Source organism: Anser cygnoides, chromosome 9, assembly GCF_040182565.1.
Source record: "Anser cygnoides isolate HZ-2024a breed goose chromosome 9, Taihu_goose_T2T_genome, whole genome shotgun sequence".
Classification (NCBI taxonomy): Eukaryota; Metazoa; Chordata; class Aves; order Anseriformes; family Anatidae; genus Anser; species Anser cygnoides.
The window spans coordinates 10,045,952-10,068,294 of record NC_089881.1 but is presented as its reverse complement, the minus strand read 5'-3'; the positions used below and the strand labels follow the sequence as shown (position 1 = coordinate 10,068,294).

The 22,343-nt window shown below is 37.0% G+C and overlaps 1 protein-coding gene across 7 annotated transcripts in view; it reads right to left on the bottom strand.

The window, feature by feature from the left end:
* STAG1 (STAG1 cohesin complex component) overlaps positions 1–22,343 on the bottom strand; it is a 185,976-nt gene that overhangs the window by 106,585 nt on the left and 57,048 nt on the right. For all 7 annotated transcript variants that reach the window (XM_067002100.1, XM_067002097.1, XM_067002098.1 and 4 more), the window contains one exon: positions 10,213–10,309. In XM_067002100.1, coding sequence (XP_066858201.1) covers positions 10,213–10,309 — 97 coding nt within the window. The remainder of the gene's footprint in view (positions 1–10,212; positions 10,310–22,343) is intronic.

Below are 22,343 nucleotides of genomic sequence, written 5' to 3'. Positions count from 1 at the left end.
CTTGGTGTGCTAAATCTTTCCCTTTTTAGTCTCCACCATCAGGAAAAAAATAGCTAAAAGGCAACCAGTAAGAACACAGGAATAACAGCAATCTTTGGTTAAGCTCCAAAGATGCTCTTCTTGAATATATCCTCCTCTTCTTCATCAATGAGCAAAGAGTCACCCTAACTGGCTAATTAATTAAACTGACTTGAAAACTGCAAGATGAAAACAGTGGGCAAAAATGGCTTGAATCAACAAACAGAAACCTGCCACACACTCAGGTCACCACAATTTAAAGTGCCACTACCGCCACAAAATCTGCAAAACTATTCTCAGCTAAACTATTTAGAAAAGAAGTATTTTTTTCCATCATCAAATAGATGTGTAATCAATAATAGTTCTCAATTTAATAAAAGAAAGGCTACTTAGCAGCACTGTTAGGTCCCTCAGAAATCTCCTCATTATTCAATAACAAAAAAATAACATAACAAAATAACATAATTAACGTATTCCCATTTCCCTATATAAACCATGTGATGTACTTACTAATAAGCTTTAGTCTCCCAAAATGAAAATTTAGCCCTTTCTTTTAATAGATGGCCATATACTAATTTTCTTAACAGCTTTCGTGCACACCTGCTTTTCCACATTACTTTGTTCTTATGCTTAAGGGATGCCAGTACGCTAAAACAATGTGGCTTTCTTTTATAGAACGTAGTACCTTCCACTTTCTATCTTATTTCATTCATTAATTTTATTGTTATCCACCTGCCTGAGCTCTAAAGTATTACTCCTACTTCTGTCCCCAGAGACAAATTAAGCCTATGTAAAATTCCAGTCTGTCGTCTCTCTGGAAGAATAACTGAAGACTACATAATTTTCTGGTAGTTTCATGATATTATTCCAAAATTGTTTCTAAGTCTAGGAGCGTGATCTGATCAGTTTTTGATTCTGACTTCATTAGTTTACTTCATGATCTCCTTTTTCAAGATTTGCGATTCTACTTTCCAAACAACTTTTAGTACATCATAGATCAGTTGTTTTTGTTGTTTGAGGTAGGGCTGGTTCTGTATTTTGTTGTATCTGATTCTACATCTGGATGATACAAAAACCTTTGGTAAGAGGTGCTTTGTGGTGATCCAATTTACTGCCTTGCATAGTTGTGTAAACAGAAGCCCAATTCAATCTCCAAAATAAAACTGTTTGAGGTGTAGGTGACTATTTGATTACAAAAATAATCACAATTACCCAGGCAGAAATTTCAAGAAAATCACTTTATAATGTCAATGCCTTTTTTAAAAATAATGTCATTCTTTAGCAGTATTTTAGAAAAGTATGACCTCTAACTCTTGTCATAGAGCTTCCTGCATTACTTCACAGTTCAATTCATATAGCTGGCTATATATTCTTCATCCAGAGACTGTACTGGGAATAAACAAGATCAATAGCAAATGCATTCTTGTCATACTAAATTAGATCTGAAGCAGAACCTGCTTTAATGGGTTAATCCCTTGAGAATTGTGGGATCTGATAATCTCTTGACTGTAATAAAAGGTTATTTCTAATACCATTATTGGCTATATCTACATATGGTCAACAAGAACAACAATATTACGACCTATATAATTAAATATATATACAGTAAGTTTTCATTCCAAAAAGTGGCAAAAATTTCTAGGCCCTTTTTCCATGATCTTGCTTTCCTAAGTCACAGCATTTTACAAGCAATCTAGATTCATTTCAAGAATGAATGAATAAATCAAATAAATAGTAGGGACTGTGGTAAATCTGACGACTATATGAAAGGTATTTCGAAAGATCACGTTATGACTTTGTAGAGGTTTACTTCCACAACAGATGGTGCCTATTAAACTCAGCAGACTACTTCTGAGAGAAAAGACTTTCTCATCAGTCAAAGGTGTTTTAACCTTGTAACTGTAGAGTTCATCCCTTTATGAAATCAGGCAGTTTCAAACTGAAATACCAATGCTACAGATGGCAAATATGAATACCAGTTTCATTTAAGCCAATGATGTTAACTGAAAGAGAAGCCAAACATTTCTACTTATGTACCCACTTCTCAGTTGATGAGTTATCCAAAAACTGGGTTCAGCTTTGCTTACTTAAGCAAAAATACAGAGTACTGGCAAGGTTGCTCCTAACCTCTTTTTGCAAGATTTTATGGTACTTTTGTGCAACACCCTGTTCCACCCTTCCAGGTATCCCAGAAATTTGTACCATGCTTCTTGCTTGAGGCAAAAAAAGGAAAAGAAGAGAACATGGAGGTAAAGGCCATATATACCAGTGTGCCCTGTAACAGATTTGATCCTGACAGTACCATGAAATGTCCTAACTTCCAGTTAAAAGGAGGCGAAAAATTTTAAGGCTCGTCTGGTCATAGTTCAGGCTGAAGAAGACTGAGGCTGAAGGCTGATGTAAATAGGGAATAAAGTAAGTAGTACTGGAATGTTAGAGTATTGTGTCTGCTTCTGTAAGAGTCCGCTTTTTATTCTTTCCAATTCTGATGCACCTTCTTTGAAACTGTAGCTGCTCTTTTTCTTCTATATCCAGCTACTATTGAATCCTTGCAGATTAAGGTAATACTGGGTTTAACAACTTTCTTTGTGCCAGAGAATAAGGCTGTTTCATTAGAATGCAGACCTTCTTAATCATCCCTGACTTTCTCTTCAAAAGTAATAACTGAAGTGTGTACTAGCACTATACATAATAAACTAAGTATGGCTTCCTTAAAGTAAAAGAGAGAGAACCACAACTACAGTGTTACCTGAAAAAAAAAGTCATTTTTAGAATTTAATTCCTACTCCTAGTGTGGAAAATCTGACTAACACCAGCAGAATTTGTATGTTTGGAAAGGCAAGAGAGGCAAGAAGTCATTGTATCTGTAACCTAGTTAGAAAGCACTAAGATCCAGTGGTATTTGATGGCTTTTTATAATTAGTTTCTGTCTTCACAGAAAGTACATTTTAAGTCATCTAAAAAAAAATTCTAGCAAACGTACCTAATGCATAGGTAAAGATGAACTCATAGGCAGGCATAATCTGCCCATAAGTCTTAGAGCAGTACTGTCAAAAAAAACCACCAAACTGATGTTTTCCCTTATCTGTTTAGTACAGAGGGGTTTCTCCTACAACAAGTTATATTACATAAAAAACAAACCAAGCATAACTGAAGAGGAAATTATACAGATATGACCTGTAACACAACTATTCTGAAACCTTAACACCAAGGGGTATTTATCGGTCTTCTCTTTTCAAATAATTGTAGCACTAAAGCATCATGATAGACCTGATAGGAACTTCTCAAATAGTGCCTTTACAGTCACATGGGTAGTACCATTTTCCTGATTGATATGTATGTAATTAACTGAACACACTGGAAAACAAGTGGTAATATGTGAAAGCCTTACACAATTTATCTTCAATGAGCAGTCCCAAAAATGATGTTACAAGCTATGAATTCACTAAGTAGTACACAGAAGAAGAACACAAACTTTGTTCCATGCTTACAAGTGCTTTCATTTTTAGCAGAGATTTGAACATATGATACAGCACCAGCAGTGCAGACCTTGCTTTTATTCACTATAAATTCAAAGGTAGCTTGCCTTTCCTTATGCATTTGGCTGCTCTAAAACATTCCGGTATTGCTAGTCCTGTCAATTAATTGAATACATTTGTTTTACATAAATTAAAATTTTAAATTCATTCACATTAATAAAACATTTAATATCTGATTTTAAGCCCACTTATTTTTGGTTGTACTTGATATACAAATAGTTCAATGTATTCATGGAGAAAGTAATAAAAAAAATGTAAATGTTTGTTTTAAATTACTGTTGCTCCTGTTACCAATTCCAAGGGAAAACTGAAGTCAGAGGTCAAAACAGCAGGTATTTCATTCAGCAATTTATGAAACCACAGCATGCCCTTCATTCATGTCCGCTGTACTGCAGAGTCAGCAGATTTCTGCAGTTTTTTCTACTGGTTTCTGAAAGCAGTAGGATGCACCTTTTAGGAAAAAGAGGCCATCAGCTCACAGGTGTTTATAAGATTGTGATGTACTATTTCAAACCTTTTCCATACTCTCAAGTCTGAATTCTTTTATTTTTAATTTTTCAAGGCTTCTAGAAAAGTCAGAAAGCTGGAAAGCTTAAAAACAAACAAACCCACAAAGCAGAGTTTTGTAGCTATTCTTCCCACAGGCAAATTCTGAAGAGCTAAAGAGTAGAAAAAGATAGGAAGAAGTACATGAGATGAAAGTATAGAGGCCATTCTGCGGAAAACAGAAGGAAAGATGGAAAACTTTTCTGATTTAAAAGCCATTGACACGAAAGCTTGAGCTTCAAGAAATTTAACAAAAAGAATACATACGCAAATTTTCACAAAAATTCACTTTGGACATAACCATATTACTTGTCAAATGTTTGATATGACAACTTTATCTATCTTCACTTAAAGAACTGAACTGATGAAACATTTAATGCAGCTCTGGTAACCTAATTTATTTTCCACCCAAGCCAGTTAATATTCTGCATCTTATTTTCACTTTGAACGTTGTAAGCTTTCACTTCAAAATAAACACATTGTAAAAATGACCTCGAGGCTCAGAATCAAGAAGTAGAAAGTTCAGATCTGGTTTATCTTCATCACATGTGAAATTAAAAAGAAAATTGAGTTATTTCTATCCTTCAGTCTTACCTGCCAAGTTCTGAATGTGGTTAGCGGTATCTTTTTAATACCTCATAGAGGTATTGGGGATGTATATTTATTTCTGTACACTATGCATACAGAATATTTTATAAAACCTTGACATTACTAGGACTTAAATCATGTACAGGTACGCATCATTTTTTTTTTAATGTGCACTAGTCATTTACTTTGCAAATTCTCCCCTATACTCACACACTAAAAAGGGGTTTTACTGAACAAACTGAGAAAGTGCGTTTTATGCTTTATACCCATAATAAAAATGTGAACTCCAACACAATCAATAACTTCATTTTCTAAGTTGTTAAAAATATTAAATATGTTCAGGCTACCAATTACTTAATAATACATGAATGACTGAAGAGGAAGCATTTTACCACATACATAAGCCAGCAACATTTCTCTCAAACAATTTTGCAGTTCCTTATGTAAGGACCATTTGCAGGAAATTACGTTTATCATTCAGTCTTCTTTCAGTGCTCAATAGCATTCATCTGTAAGAATAATATCATTCCACTGACCACAAACAAAACTGCGTTCAAGTAACCAATAAATGACTGTCCTTTTTAAACCAAAACATTATTATATTTACAACATTATTATCCTATTAAAATATTATTAATCAAAGTAAATAATGCCATTTCCTCTCTAATTTGCTTTCTGAAATCCTGCCCAACAGCAAAGCAAGCAGTTGTTTGTTCATTTCTTTTGCCAATCATACAATGGCCACTTCACAGTGCTTTTTCCTGGTTTTAGCCTTCAATTTCCTCAGGTAAAACATAAATCTATTAGCTTGCTCCATGTCCTTAATTAAGGGCACAGAACATTAATAAAAATCAAAATGAGCATGCGTCTCGTGTTCAAACAAGCTAGCTCATAAATCCCGCACTTGTTGACTCTGTCTGTACCTTTTGACCATAGAATTTTTCAGAGCTTCTTACCAGAATGTGTCAGGAACAGCTAGAGATTCAAAGCTCAAGCTGAAAGAGTGTGGACCCCTAACTACCCGATTCACAAGGAAAATCTCAATAAAAAACATTCAGCTTCAATATTGTGCACAAAGTTCTTACGCAGATTCCTGCTTACTTGCAATTAAAAAAATAACACTAAACAACAGCAGCAGTAATGGCTGACTGATGGCAGTTTGAATATTTATTCATTAACATTTAATTCCTCAAAACAAACAAACAACAACAAAAAATAATAGTGAAGATTTTGAGGTGGAACATGACACATGAGAAAATCTTCATGTAAAGGGAATCCACCCATTTCCTTGACCAACAGTACTACTCCTAAAATCAACTTAAGCGTGCCATATCACAAACTTTCTAAGGGAGAGCCCTTTAAAATCCAGAGAAGGCTATAAGGCTAAGAATTTAGCCGTGAGGAAGTTTCACCAATTTTGTTTCTCCAGTAACTTGTGTCTTAAAGCTGTCCAATACAGGGCAAGGCTAGCAGAAGATGCAGAGCTCAAAGCACTTCTGAAAATCCTCTTAAGAAGTTACAGGTTTCTGGCTTACCTATCAGAAAAGAAATGAGAGGAAAGCGAGAGAAAGAATGGGAATGATTTCACTGTGTACTTGAAGTACTTAAGTAGTTCTCTTCAACATGTGAGAGACCCCTTTCCCCTGCAAAAGAAAGCTTATTTTCTTACATGAACTCGATAGGTTGGTTTGTCCTTCACAGCTTAAGAGGCTGTTTCAACCACTAATTGCTTCTGGTTAGGAGAAAAAATATATTTATTCCACAAGCATGGCTCTCAGCCTTTAAAATCCAGAAAGGTCAGAGTGCTTGTGGAGTTTTCTGTTTGTTTTATATCAATAACAGAAGGCAAAAGCAGACAGTAATGCAGATCCCCAAAGCAGCTCTAAATGCATGGAGTTCCAGAAATGGAAACAGCCTGGTTGTCATAGCAGCAGAGCATGATACCTGAGCTAATTACTCAGGCTGAGAGGCACAGCTAATTAGCCCAGATGCAGCATCATACTGACACAGTTATAATGCTTCTGGGACCTGGGCACGCATATTGCTGATTAGACATTTCAGCTTGTTTGCAACTAGCTCAGAGATCTAAGCACACTACGCTGTGCTTTATGCAAGTATTCAAAAAAAAAAATCCTTCAAATAAGAAAGCAATGGAACAGAGTGCCAAAAAAAAATCACAGAAAACTGAACACTGATCAGCAAATTGTCTGCAAGAGAGGAGGATGCCTGTATCCGCACTGCTACAAGCCAAGCTACAAAATTTGAAATGGAAAACTCAGTCATATGGATACACTTTCTCCTTCCAGCCAAGTGAAAGTTAATTAAAAAATCCATTTATCATTATGACAGCCTAAATTCAAGAAAGTTCCCTGTTCACTAAAAACACAAAACCCTAAATTTATTTTCTGGCAGACAAAGAAGGCGGCAAATACAACAACACCTTTATGGATTGTGAATACTCTGAAAAATACCTCCTACTAAACAAACAAACCTTTTTCCTGTGATGGTAAACAGCATTTATTTGCTCTTTTTCCAAAAATAAAAGCTATTTTAAAACTGAACACTAACTTTTTAACCTTTCTAAGGTACCATCTAATACAAGATCCTCCTTCTAGGAAATGCAATGCATTTTAAAATGGTACGAAACAAACAAAACATAATCTATTTTTAGCCAGTTTACCAGCCCTTGTCAGCCATTCTCTCAGAGAAACACCATGTCACATCACAAAGAAAACTACAATAAACTGTGAAAGGCAGATATTCTCAAAGAACAAAAAAAGGCAGGATAAAGGAAAATTTAACTCTTTTCACTTTTTTTTTTTTGGTAATCAAAGAAAGATCAAATCTTAGAATACATGAAAGGTAACTGAAGTCATGCTAAAAATAAATCTCTAGTGTTTTAATTGTCATTGTATGAGCCAGAACACATTACATAGAGAGTAACTAATTAAATACTCAGAAGAGCTGACAAAGGACAGACAGATGCTTGAATATCTGGTTAATATTTATTCAAACTTGCACAGTTCTTGTACGTTAACCTGCAAAATACATAAATTTTCCATTTTAAAATACTTTATGTAACATGCCTGCTTATTTATATTTACAACAGATCACTTCTAATTTCAGGAAAATCTCTAAGCAAAACCGGAGGATGCTAAGAGGCTCATTCAAGTGTATGTGCTGCCCAACAGAATGGGATAAATACATAAAGATCTGTATTTCTCTAAATATAAAGATATTTTTGTCAGGGTCAATACTATTGCTAAATAAAGCTATTAAGTTTTGTGCCTAAAATATCTAATTGAAGTCAGAAAATAGGCACAGGCTCTTCACCTTTTTACAACTGTTGCAAGAAATGTCAAGCTAAGTGCATTTTACATAGATTTAGATATCAAATGCTTCTAAGCACTATCAAAGCACTAGATTTATCAAACCTAGCATCACTTTCAAAGTTCCCTGAGGAATTTTATCTGTGATATATTAGAGCATATAATCTTGCCATGAAAAATAAACTTTGGTCTTCCTCACAAAACAGAGGAAATCCCCAAATTTCCATACCTCATTTTAATTAAGGATAGCTTATTATGCATTTCACCCTATCCTCTCTCTTCTGAAAAAGCTTTTACTTATTCTAGTGAGCATGCATGTTTACTAGAATGGGAAGGGGAAAAGCCACAACTGAGAACAGGAACGAACAGAGCTGTTTGCCGGGATTTTAACCCTGTTTACAGCTGTGACCATACTCACTGCAAAAATTCCATCACAAAAATAAATCCCTCAAAACACGCTGTAAAGTCAAGGGACAAGTCATTTTTGCTTTCTTTTTCCTATCATTGCTGTTTAGAATCGGAGGACCACTAACATGAGCTCGGCAGAGAGATACTCCTGTGGGTGCAAAACAGAATACTGAAAACAGATAGAAAGTCACTATAAAAAAATGAAACAAACAAACAAAAACCACAACAAAACATAAAACTACCACCAAGAAAAAAAGTAAACGACATCAGCCACTTAAAATGCTGTGCTTTGTAGCCAATAATGGAAAGCTTTTCTGGGAAGCAATGGCTCCAATAGCAAGCATATGGTTGACAGTTGGCATTCAGCCTGTGTCAACCAGAAACAAAGTTAAAAAATATGATTCTTTTGAGATTTTAAGAGTGCTGCTTTCTCCAACAAGGAGAAAGAAAGGAAGTAGAAAGTACAGGAGAACAGCAAGGGAATGAAGATATACTTATGACATGACTACACCAAAAGCTTCCATTAAGAATAAAAACATATGGCCATGGATCCCCTTTGGTTTAATGCTGCCCAAATTCTTGAAAAGACGTTTCTTTTTTTTTTTTTTTATGTACACCTTTAAAAGTGTTAAAAAAGGGCGAACAGAATGCAACCATCTTCACACAAGCTGCAAAACAAGTCTGAAAAATATTTTAGGTAATCTGTGTGAACAGTATAGACATTGACAGAGGTTGGTAACATAAACCCTAAGCTTTAGCCCTTTCACAGAATGCTTCCACAGTTCCAGTCTTTCCTATAATCCATAAAATAAGTTTCTTTCCCTAAGCTACAAAAAAAGGCTTGCTGAAGCTACTACTGACGGCTTATATTTCTTTTTCTCTGATGCTTTTAACTGTACATGGGACTTCTCCTTATAGTTAAGAAAGAAGAAAAGGGACTTGTACCCAAATCATTTGATGGTCTAATGGTGTATTTGCACATCAGTTACAAAATGGGTAAAAAGCATTTTTGAATTATAGGTTATTTTCAATTATACTCAAAGCAAATTATAGGAAGCATCAGGAAACAAACAACAGTTTGGTTCTGGATGCTACAGAGGGAGTAGAGCTTTGTTTCTCTCTGTTTTCAAGGTTAACTGTAAAAAAACAACACATGAAAAACTCGTTAGAAAGCACAATGTGGCAAAGGAATGCTAGAAATACTGCCCCATTCCAGGTAATGGAGGCTGATTAAATAGGGTATAAAAGACTGTCTACGCCGCTGACTTGATAAAGTATTGCAGAGGAAGAAGTAAGATTGGTGCTTTATCCAAAAAAATCTTCTCTTGCTAATTGAAGGCAACTGAAGCTTGACTCCCTCCTCTTCAGATGAAAAAAATCTTGTTTTCCTAGAGAGAGAGGAATAAAAAAGCAGTTGAAGCATAGCTACACCTACTAATTCTCATAATAAGACAATATTTGGGAAGAAAGAGAAAGGGGAAGTAAAGATACGCCTACCTTGATTAACAGATCTTTGGTCTCCTTTTGCTGACGAGAAGAGTATCTCTGGGAGGATTTGTACACTTTAGGATGATGGCAGGAAAGTGAGAAAAAGAAAGGGTATGCCCTTGACAAACAAGCTTTAAATAAAATTATTCCTGAATGCAGACAATATTTCTATACCAACCATGCATATGAGGAGTACCAATCCACGTGCCTCCCACATCTTTACCAGCATTTGCACTAATGCACGTTTGTATGACTGTCAGATTTATTCTATACAACTTGTATCCAACGTTCTGTACCTCGACATCCTGAACACTGGATAAAGAAGTTGATTAAATCCAGAAGTGCTATGTCCCTGTCTTGTTTATATGATTCAATCCAGTCGTCCACCACAGACTGTCAAGAAAAAAAGAATACTTATCAGACACTCTTAAAAAGTGTTTTATTAAAGGCAATCACTATTCTTTTCAGAATATAATTTTATAACTGAGAATTTATTTTGCATAACTTGTGTGTGCAAATGCAGAAATCTATACACCTTCTTTTAAGGTGGAGACAGAACAAATACTGTTAGAGAACAGAACTGTATGCATTGTTTTCTGGTATTGTAATCGTATAAACACAGATTCAAATTCAAATCACTTTAATTTCTCAAAACTCGCAGTATTTATACAGTTTCACAGTTGTGTTGAAAAAACAAATACTATAATTCCATACAGAATGACCAACATACACTCCCAGAAAACTAATGAATAGAAACATTTTAGGATAAAAACTGAATTTACAATGCATAATGCACATCTCAGTATTTCTAAAGGTCTAAGCAGTATATCAATCATTCATAAACACTGTACATAGTTCAGGAAGACAGAATGCAATGAAGACTATTTTGTGAATACAAAACATATAGAAATTGGTCTTACAGTGTTTGGGAGTCAATAATTCACCCGATCACTGTATATGAAGTGGAGTCGGTTTCAAACTGCACTCAGAACTATATATAGTCAGGAGATATTTTTATAATCACTGATAAGCAGGCGTAGCATGCAGTGATTATTATGAAGGATAGCAGGGAGGAGGACAGAAAGCAGACAGGTGTCAAGGTTTGTCATTTGTCATGTATTAATTTCTGGCGACACAGTACATGCTTCAGTGGCTTGATGAGAAATGGCACTAAATGAATTTTGCCAGTCAACATAAAAGTGCAATCACGTCACAGCATTGGAAAGAGTTAATGGCAGATGTACATCAGCCGAAAGGAATGTGGAGCCACACGGGGAATGGCAAAGCCTGTAGCTGCTTCCCATACAGACACATTCTGACTATTGAACCCCGTCAGTGCCAGGGGGACGGACCCAGGATTTTTAAAACTCCTGATGTTAGTACAATGGAGCAACGAGGACAAAGCAAACAAAGTAACTGTGGAAGTGCTTTAAGAACTGTTCTGGAAGAGCAAGAGGGTTTGATGAGGTCCCTCTTCAGCCCGATTCACACTTAAGGAATACAAGTATGACCTCTTTCCATGTCACTAACGTACAGCAATAGTAAACCTCTCTATTTGGACCTCCTCAATTACATACACAATAAAGGTAATGAATTGTACATATTTAATGTAACCAAATAATATATTTTACTTATTTTATTAGGAGAAAAAAAATCTTTACCATTCCATGTATGTGATAGCATTCATTAAGAGAAGCTTGATTAGCCTGACTATACTATTGGAACACACCTTGCAAATGGATTATTTGATTTTTGGGAGTTCAGGTTTATAATGCATTTCTATAAAATTAAATTTAAAAATCCTAATCCCCCTCAATCAGCTTCTCAAGCAAGCTGGAAAAAGAATGAATAGGAAGGTCAGAATTCAAATAATTCAACCTCTTGGAAAAATTTTGCCTCTTTCTGAACTGGCAGACATAAGGATAGCTTCTGGAAACATCCCTCTGCAGTTGCCAGCTTATCCAAGTGAAATCTCCCGATTGCCAGTAGGACCTCAGCAAGTGTTTGGAAGAGGGAAGCAGAAAGAAAACAGTTTTGTACATACTAGGAACGACAGCCTCTGTGAAATGAGCCAACACGCTCCATCTTTAACACAGGTCACTATACTTGTTCCTAACCCAAGTCAGGATGAGACTATCAGCATTCTCATGTTGTTCAACAACAAGCATGAATCTCTACACATTCAAGGTACCAAAAAAAATAAGTTTTTAGAGGTTTTGTCTACGAATACACTCGCATGCACAGTAGGAGAAGAAACCTTACAAAACACTGTCCATCTGCTACTTAGAAGAAATCAAAAAGAAAGTCTTGGCCTCAAATTAATCTTGTTGAGAAAACATAAAGCAGTAGCACAAAACTGACTATCCAGAATGCTTCGCTATTTTTTCATCACGAATTTAGCCCTCTTCCTGTCAGTATCAATCATTCATAGAATTCACCACAGCACATAAAACCAAACTTAACCAAATGTAAAAATTATTTACTAAAACAAATATTGACAAAGCTTAACGACCAGCCTGCTGGTGTACTGACAACTTAAAACATTTGTTTGAACAGCTTTATTAGTGTAGATATCAGAGCAACATACAATTGCCAGCAGCAAATTTTTTCACTCTAAAAACCAGCAGCTGTGCTGGGTCAGACCACAGGTTGTCCCACCCCACAGAGCTTCATGTAGGGAAAAACGTAATAGGGCAAGAATATACCGATACTTCCCAGTTACTCTCCCAGACTCTTAATTTGCAGCTCAGAAGCTTCCTGAGCGTGAATATGGTTCAACAGACGTTATATTTCCTTTCATGAATGTGTCTGAGAGCCAGAAAATGTTACCATCTACAGCATCTTGTAGCAGTATGTCTCAAGGGTCTCTCTCACTGCAAAAAAAGTGCAACTTTTGTTTTAAACTTGCCAATAGCTAGTTCTATCTGATGCTACCTAATTCTTAAGGAAGAAGAGAACACAAACCTCCAGCACCTATTTCCATTTTCCATGTTTCCACCATATTCTCCACTTCGCATCTCTCAGGCAGAAGAATCCTACTCTGTGCCGTTGTGGCTTGCACAGAAATACTTTCATGTCCTTATCTTTGTTCATCCTTGTCACACATCTCTTAACATTTTCTAATAATTTCTAAATAAGTTTATTATATTCTTCAAGCCTGGAAAATCTCAAATGTTTTTTCTAGTAACTAGTTCTGTTTTTAGTAACTAGTTCTCAGCCAGTGTCTATGCTCTACCTATAGACTTGTTTCACATAAAGCACTCCTTGTAGAAGTAAGGCTAGCCTGAGAGATTCCTTTCCAAATTCAGTTTTGCTCCTGTTTCTTGCTACAACATTCTGCCCCTTCAGCTACAGCACTGCAAATGATTCTGGTCTGTGCTATAAATTATGTCAATGGACCCATCTGGATTTAAAAGAGGAGGATCAGAGGGAAGACCTGTACGAAGATCTTTCCATTTTGATTCTTCTTTTAAACAGTTATTTAATTGCTTTCTGCAGTACTACCTCAAAACCAGAGCATTAGTTCAGCTCATCTACCTTCTGCTATTTTTTGGTCTCTTTATATACAAAGAATTTGTGAGGGACATGCTATGTCCTTGAGCAAGAAGCGTCCACTCCATCCTGCCTAGTACAGTACTTGTTTTTTCAAGCCAGAACCCCGATGCAGTTCACAGAAGAACGAAGTCAAGCAGCTGATCTCAAGACTCGCGGACCGGACCTGAGGCACTGCAGAGTGTTTAGCACCAGCAGCAGATAAAAACAGCAAAACCAGAGTGAAGGTTTGGAGCAGGGACAGCAGGCAAAGACTGCCTCCTGTATTGTCTGCACCTAATAGAGGATTGACAGAAAGTTTTAGCTAACATTTTTAATATTTGGGTACGATTCATCTCACCTAGCTTTACACGCATAGCCCACATAGTCACAGCCAGCCAGTCGCTCCCTTTGTACTGAACAGCCTATGTGTGCTATACATACACGCACATATATAGGCAATATTCAGTGGAGTTGACAGCGTACTTCATCTGTGCAGAGCACGTCTGCACTGCGAGGTAAGGTAACTCCTGCCTAAACCTGCTCGTGATTACACCAGGTAGAATCCACTGCATCTCAGGGGGGACGAGGGTGACAAGGCACAGAGGCACCCAACCTGTGGGCATCACCACCCAACCACACAAATCCCATTTGCTAACCCCTAAACACGAGGGGGGGATTTTCAGTGTATCAAAATCAAAGTAACACCCACAAATCTACAGAATTCAACCTCTCATGCACATTTGGCATGCTTGTTGGTAATTTTTTTAAAAGAGATTACAGTTTAAGGCAACAGGAGATAATGAAGCCAGACTACATATGCTACAACAGTTGGAACTTAATCAAACTGTTAACTTTTGATGCAACAGAAAAGAGCTATAAAAACTGAAAACATTAGGATGAAAAAATAAAAAGATAGACATCAGACCAAAAATAGAGACAAATATCAACTGAACCAAAAATCCAACAGTAATCCAAAAACCAGGAAAAAGGCCGAATATGAGAGAAAAAGAAATCAGGCAGGCAACAGTAGAGCAAAGGGTGCAGTGAGGAATCATTGCCAGAAAAGGACAATTTTGCATAAACTTGCATAGAGGAAAAGACTCCTGTTAAAAACAAGGGTATCTAGCCAACAACCCACAGGTTACTACAAACCCTTCCAGATGATTTCATCTTGTGAGCACCCTCCTTCCAGTCACCCCATGTTCAAGAGCTTCTCAGGCACAAGCAAGCAGCAAACTCCCTTAATAATTCTCCCAGCAGTGGCCCACGTTTGGTCACCATCCTGCCCTGGTCCCTCCCTGTCATCTGTCCCAAATGCAGGATGGACACTGCGGTGAAGGCACATGTAGTGACAGGAGGAGGGAAGGACCTTTGGAAAGGAGAGAGCTACAAGCCAGCTCCATCCGGAAGAATTAATCCCAATGAGAGGCTTCTCGCCTACTGCTGCAAAATGCTTCTGGAAGATGGCACGCTTCGATTGCACAAGTTGTTCTGGTGGTGCCGGTCTGCTGCCAGATGTTTCTACCTTCAGATGCAGTAGGGAGCATGGATCTATCATATGGAAATAGGCACTTCACATGCTCTGCATGACAGAGGTGATAAATTCAGCATTCCTAGGAAGCACGTGCTGCAGTATTCTGCCCAGGTGCAGGAAACCAGCACTTTCAGGATTCACCAAATTCAGTGAGTGTGCACAGGGGAAGGGCCCCGACAAGGTTATGAAGTACAACAAATGAGAAATTACATGAGCTTCTCATCGTCATTACCAGCTTGAAGTAAGGCAAGGAGTATTGTAACTAAATTTTAAGAAAAGTCAAAAACTATCTAGCTCGATTACAGAGATGAAAATTACTCCAGTAACACCCACGACTCCCTCTCACTCCCTGCTCAGAAAAGAAAAAAGAAAGCAGCTACATATATATATGGACACACATACATATATACATGCATGTACATCTATATAAGCTATAGATAAACATATATATACAGAGATGCACCACATCTCTTAGTCAGTCATTGTGACAAGCCCGTACAACTACATTCTACATAAATGACATTCAGTATTTTTTCAGATTAGAAAAATGCTTCTATTCTTATGAGAATTAAGTGAAAAATCAAGATCTTGCAAATGACAGATGACAGATAGTACAAATACGTAGTCAGCACAGAGATTTTCAAAAGCCCGTAACAGCTTTCAAGAGAATCTCGCAGAAATTTACTCTGCAATGACTCTGCTTCAAAAACTACCATGTAGCACAGTTGGAAGACAAAATCTAACATGCCTAATAGGCAAGAAATGAGAAGCTTAAAGAAAGTTAAGGAAGTAGCAAAATAGATCCACAGTCTGAATAAACAGCTTAAAACCGATCATGGAAACTTTACAGATATACTGACCTTCACATCTCAAGTCTGATAAAAGATAAATCAGAATTTTTTTTAGTATTGAAGAGAAATAGCAGCCTGAATTGCCAGTAAAAGCAGAAGTCTGATGCAATGAATGAAATAATGAAACTAGTTATCTTATTACCTCCTGGAGGCTTTTCAGCTATGAATCCATTTCATATTCCTTCAGTGCAAGAACATTACTACAGTGCTGGAGGAACCACAGGGACTAACTGCAGATGATACTTTGCCAGCTCATGTAAATTAGCACAGTCTCGCTAAATATTAATGAAAGTTCATTTCATAAAGCTATTTCACAATTTAAATTAAGTAACAATTTGGCAGCAGTGCTACTAAAACAAAGTAAAAACAAATGACACTATATGTTGAAGTGTAAGATCTGAGTCAACTGTAAACTACGGCAAATCGAGGCTAAGGAACATTTAAATAATTTGCCGTTTCATACAACTGATCGTGGACATGCTTCACTTACAGTGAAAACAACAGACAAAAAATGACTGGGATGGGCGCACAGTGTGTTTATATAAAAGTTACCAAAAAAAATCAAAATAAAAGTATATAAGGCATACTAATGTCTTCTGCCAATATGAAATTTGAAGCTTACTGAAACACGAAAGGAAAGCACAGGGAAATAAAAAATTTCCACTATCTGTATAAAGAGCACCCTGAAGAGAAGATAAAAGCTAAAAAATGTGCTTTAACAGGTGGTGAGAATAACTTAGAGAACAGTGAAAATAAGAACATAAGGTAAGAAATGGAAGTAGCAAAAGACTTGTAATGCTCTGTGTAAAATTCTTTAAGTTCATTTACGCAGGGTTTTGTGTTTTTTTTAATAACACAAATCTTTTAAGGTCAAATTTTGTGAAGACTGAGGTAATCACACAGACAGTTACCGGGGAGAAGGTAGTCCCTAGCGTGTACAAGTATACACAATTTCACGTTCTGCATTAGACCTCAAGATGACTGGTAGCATTCCAAATTGCAGACAGCAAGTATAATATACACCCAATGAAAAAACTAATATAAGGTTAATAAAACAGAACTGTAGATTGAAAAGCTGCAATTTATCCTTTTTCCTCTAAAGATGGTCATTTTAATTTATGAGAGTTCATGCTTTGCTAACTCCTAGCGAGCATTTTCTGAAAATGATTCTTTATTGTAAATCTTACTTTAATGTAACAGTACCTGTTTCTTGTTTCTCTTTTTCATAAGCAGAGAAAAGAAAATCTGCTTAATGCAGTGTCTATCTATATAGCTTTTTCTTTTTTTCCTGAAGCACAGAGTGGGAAGGAATAAAATCTTAAAATAATTTATTCCCAATAAAACTAAGAAATCCATGCTCTCCATACAGACCTATCTGTGTTTAGCATTTCACATAAATACTTACTTCTGTGCAGTAGAATAGGTATGAACTATCATTATGCAGGGAAATCACTGTAACACATTACATGGAAACATTTGGGTGAAAAAAACTCACTTTGGAAAGATAAAAATATTTTGGAAAGATAAAAATATTTAGTTCTCAGAGTGCTACAATGGCATGATTTAAATGGCATTAGTCTTATGTGCATAAAACGTACTGGAAAAATTATCCTTGCAGATGGATTAAGATTGTAAGAACTACTGAGGAGAAGTACTCTTGTTGCAGCGCATCTGCAGTACTTAGAACTGCACTTCCTCACCCGAGTCCTCAGAAAAGATGTGGAATATGCAAACGCCTCATACCAAGTCAATTTCCTACAAGGGTACACATTTGGTGTTAGCTGCTGATCTCTCACAATTTACATACTACACAATTTCTTAAGGGTTGTGTCTGCTTAACTTGAGCCAATCACAGGTATGAATGGTTCTGAGAGGCTACAAAGCATAAAAAACAGTTACATACACTGTGCACGAGCTTTGAAAATCCTTAGGGAGTGCAGAAACAAAATCAGTTATACCAATAAGAGACCCATCAATTTATTAAAAGCCATACTTCAAATTCTTTTGCTAGCCTAATTTGGAAACAGTTCATGGATCACCCCAGATAATTCAAAAAATGATTCTATTTTGGATAGTAAAAAACTTCTCTGGCTTTAACCATAATGGGTATTTTCAGGCATAAATGTCTTCACATGCTGCACCACTGGCATACAAGCAGCATACCTTAGCAGTGAAATCATCAATTGTGAATTACACAAGGGAGAAGCAACAGAAAAACTCATTTGGTATTAAGGGAAGCCTCTTTAATTAATTCATGTTTTATCTGGTGGCTAAATTGTTGCTAGTATAACAATCATGAGAACGCATACCTAGTTTTGATTCTTCCTTTTAATCCAGTAGCATATAATAACCAAAAGCACAGCAAGATTAGGCTGCAGAAGAAATCCATCTAGCAATATCAAAACTAAATACTATTTCAAATTACAATAATACTTGCAGTTATTTTATCCTGTAAGCTTTACAGAATGTGTACTTAAAACTCCTGAGGAGTTTCTGAGACAGCTTAGTGAAATCCAAGGTCATTATTCATCCTTCAAGTCAGAGAACACAGCACTGTTAGAATTCAACAGAGGATAATTAAACTAAAAAATGCCTTCAACGTAAAAAATATGGATGATACTTTATATCATGTGTGTATACTATTACACCTTCAGCAAAGCCCTTTACTGAAATAGCCAAGGTAGATGCAGACACACTATCCATTGAAGAGGACTTCTAGCAGGGAGAACAGACAAATTCAGGAAAAAGAAAGCCATTAAAGGCTACTGTTTATACAGAAACCATATTCACCCTGAGATACAAACAGACAGAGGTAGGGAGAACTCCTGAACTACATTTTACCTTCTTATCTACCCTCTTGCTTATCTGCCTTTGTCAGAGACAGGATATTGGACTTCTGGTATGATCCAGTTAGACCCAGCAGGCTTTAAATTTTGAGCTCGAGTAACAAGACATACATGTAAAACAATTCCTCCCATAGAGGTAGCTACCGTCATGGTTATACAGTCACTTCAATCAAGAATAAGTCTGAGTTGCTGCCAGAGATGAGCTGAATCAGGGAGCTGATCCAGCTGAAAAAAAATCCATCAAAGTGTCACGTTCTAATTAAATTTATTTCTTGGTGTGACTACAAAACACACAAGAAAGGTGTAAAAAAACAACAGCTGTAGGTGTGAGAGAAGGTGGGACCAATCTGTTCAACAGCAGGCTTAGTTCATGCAAGATTAAAGCAGGCACATAACAATTCTTCTTAACTAGAACCACTGGGAGGACTAAGGAGCATAGAGATTATCTATATTGCATAATAATTATGTAATTAAAATAACCGTGTGATAAAATTCCGGGGAGTTGAGAAGTAAGCAAAGCAAAATCTAATCCATGCTGAATGTGCTGGGAAGCAGCTGATTAAGCTGTGCAGTCAGTTGCCCTGCTGTCAGCCTCCTTCTCGGGGAGAAAGCACATCTGAGGAGCAGGCTGGCTCTGTGGGGTGGCGCTGGGGGCCTCTGCCTCGAGGCAGTGCCCCCTCCTGCTCCCCACTCAACAGCCGAGGTGCCTGCCACCACTAGCACCCTCTGCAGCGAGACCTGAGGGGGAAGGGTACGGTTCAACCCTTTGATTCTCTGCAGCTGCTAAGGTTGGCCCACCCTAATTTGTACTTAAATGAAACTAAGATTATTATTACTAGAGAAAAAAGGGGTCGTAGAAGAATCTGTTGACTTAACACAGGAATGGGTGCAATTCCACAGCCTGACCTATGCAAGGAGGTAGTTTACAGACCACAGTGGTCTATTTCTGCCCCAAATGTTATGCATAGCCAAAGCTATTTAAACAGTAGAGGATATGCCGTATTAACAAGATATATAAGCCACATCAGCTTTCTGGAAGAACTGATTACCTTACCTATCTTGTACAAGTCATCAAATCTAAAAGCGATAGGAGAAGATACTGGAGGTACTGGCAACTCCCATCAGAAAAGTATTTTGGATACAGATGTTGGTAACCGAACCTGATCTAAACCCAATACTTTACATTAAAAGGAACTGGCAATCATGCAGTATGCTGCTAGTGCATACAGAACAACAACAAAAAAAGCACTGCTGAAAGCTGTGTCTGCTTTCCCTCTCTCTTACTATTTCCAACAAACCAAACATGTAATTGTAAGGGATGCATACCCTTTATTTTTGCAGGTATTGATTTTGAAGTCCACAGTCTGTAACAAAGGCAGGTGGATAAATGCTGAAAATCAGTATTATCTTGAAAGTACTGTTAACGTTTCAGAAATATTTTATATTAATATTAATGACACGTTTTAATCCTTTCAGATAAGCAACTGAATGGAAAGAAAAGGTCTCGTGATATTCCTCCTGCTCATGAAAGTTCATGCTCGTGAACTTTCTAGCCAGTGTGGTACCGTGAATGAGCGTCACAGTTAGCCAGCTTGAGCCCAGCAGGTGCGAGGAAGAAATAACGTGTGAGGAACTGAAACTAGGAAACCAAGAGAACTTCCTCATGGGACAGGGTAAGCTTATGCTGCTGCAAATGCAGCTGAACTTGAACAGGGAGGGCATCTCAAAGTACTCAAGTGTGCCTAGATGGGCAGACAAGAAGAGCGAGAATTGAGGTATATTCTTGACTTCTGGCGAGACAAAGAACTAGTAGCACAATGAAAAATTCCATTTCAATGTGCCAGAAATCTCTCTTTGGATACAGATCCTAAATGCACGTTGCCATATAATGGAGCCATATTTACTCTGAACCATGTCTAACTCTAAACCACGGTATCTTTTATTAGGTGAGCATAAGCAGAGGGTTCAAATATTTCAAAAATCAACATCTAAATTGACGTTTGCAGTTCACTGCAGATAAGGATGACTGGCTATGCACATAATACTGAGTAATCTCGGCATAGATCTGTTCAGGTTCGGGTATCAAATACCTTGTATGACTACTGATGATTATCTCCGATTTTCTGGGGGAGGCACAAATCTCCTTTGCACACAAGAAAGCAAAATGCTATTACGCTTGTTTTGACCAACACTAAAGTACAAACTTTATTACAGCTAATTGGACATAATTAACTCTCAAGAAATTTTCAGATTGAAGCCTAAACAAAATCTGCAACCACCACATGCTCTTTACTTCACTGCTGCCTTAACGCCAGGGTCAGAGACCAGTACAGAAGCGCCTACGAAGGCTTAAGCTACGAGTCAGCCTCTGCACTGGGGCTCAGCTGCAGGAGTGGAGATTCATCCATGCCCTTCATTCCCACCAGGGTAAGCTCAGGCAGTTCAGCACATGAGAAATGATGATACAGTCTGTTCTGCCTGCGGAAGTTTAGAGTGGGGAAATATACTGGATATAGCTGTGTCCATAAAAACATTCAAGGTGAAAAAAAGAGACAAATGACAAAAAGCAGAAAAGTGTCATGAATTCCCTAAGAAAGAAAAATGTGTGCCTAAAAAGCTCTGCAAACAATCTTGATAGACTAAAGAACTGTACCAGCAGAAAACAGGAAGGTAGGTTGGTCATATTGCACTACATACGGAGAGAGCTGCCAACAGAAAATCTTCCGAAGCAACTAACCACACAATAGGTTACAGAACAAATTTTTTAAAAGTGCCAACAATCCAATACTAGGTTAATGTGGGTACCAAACTGATTTACAGAGTTCAAGTGAGACTTAGCTTGGATACAACTAACACTTCACAGCAGAAGCAAAGATTTACATGCAAAGAGCAGCTTTGAAGTTATGTGTACTTGAAAAACAAAATATTAACATTACTTTGTTTCCCTGGAAAAACCAAACAGCAGTAAGCCTGAAGGGAGGTAAATGAACCCTGCGATAAGAACCAGAATAGAGGACAAACTTAAAGAAATGAGAGTTGAATTCAGCTACAGGCTTCCATGAGCTGGCAATACAAAGACAGAAAAATCTAACAACTAAAATATATTCTGAGAGCATGCAGCTGGAGCAGACTGGTCAGGAATGAAAGCACATTAAGTAAAATTTCCACATAATCTCAAAATATATTAAATGAACTTTTCTGTTTTTCATTGCTGGAAACTTAAGAGCACTACAGAAAAAAGTAAGTTCATGTTACAGGGAAATAACTGAATATCAACAAAAAAGAGGTTCTAACAAATGCAAATATACGTAATTTATCTGAAAATTGGCAATACTGACAAAATTGCTAAAATTGGCCAGAAAAAATCTGCATCAAAACTATGAGTAAGAAAAATGCCAAGCATTCCTAATTGTTAAATAAAAATCCCTAAGCTAATAAGGAAAAAAAAATATAAAGATGCTAATAAACTTGGTTTATAGAACCTTTGTTTCAATGTGGGATTATCATCCAGAAGTTCAAGTTAAAAATAATTTAATCACATTATAATTGCATCTTGCTTCCCACTACACAGATCTGTCAATCTCTTTATTTTTTTATCAATAGTAAAACTTTTGAAGGTACACAAGTGGCACATACTCTTGAACTTAGGATTATGGTTCCTA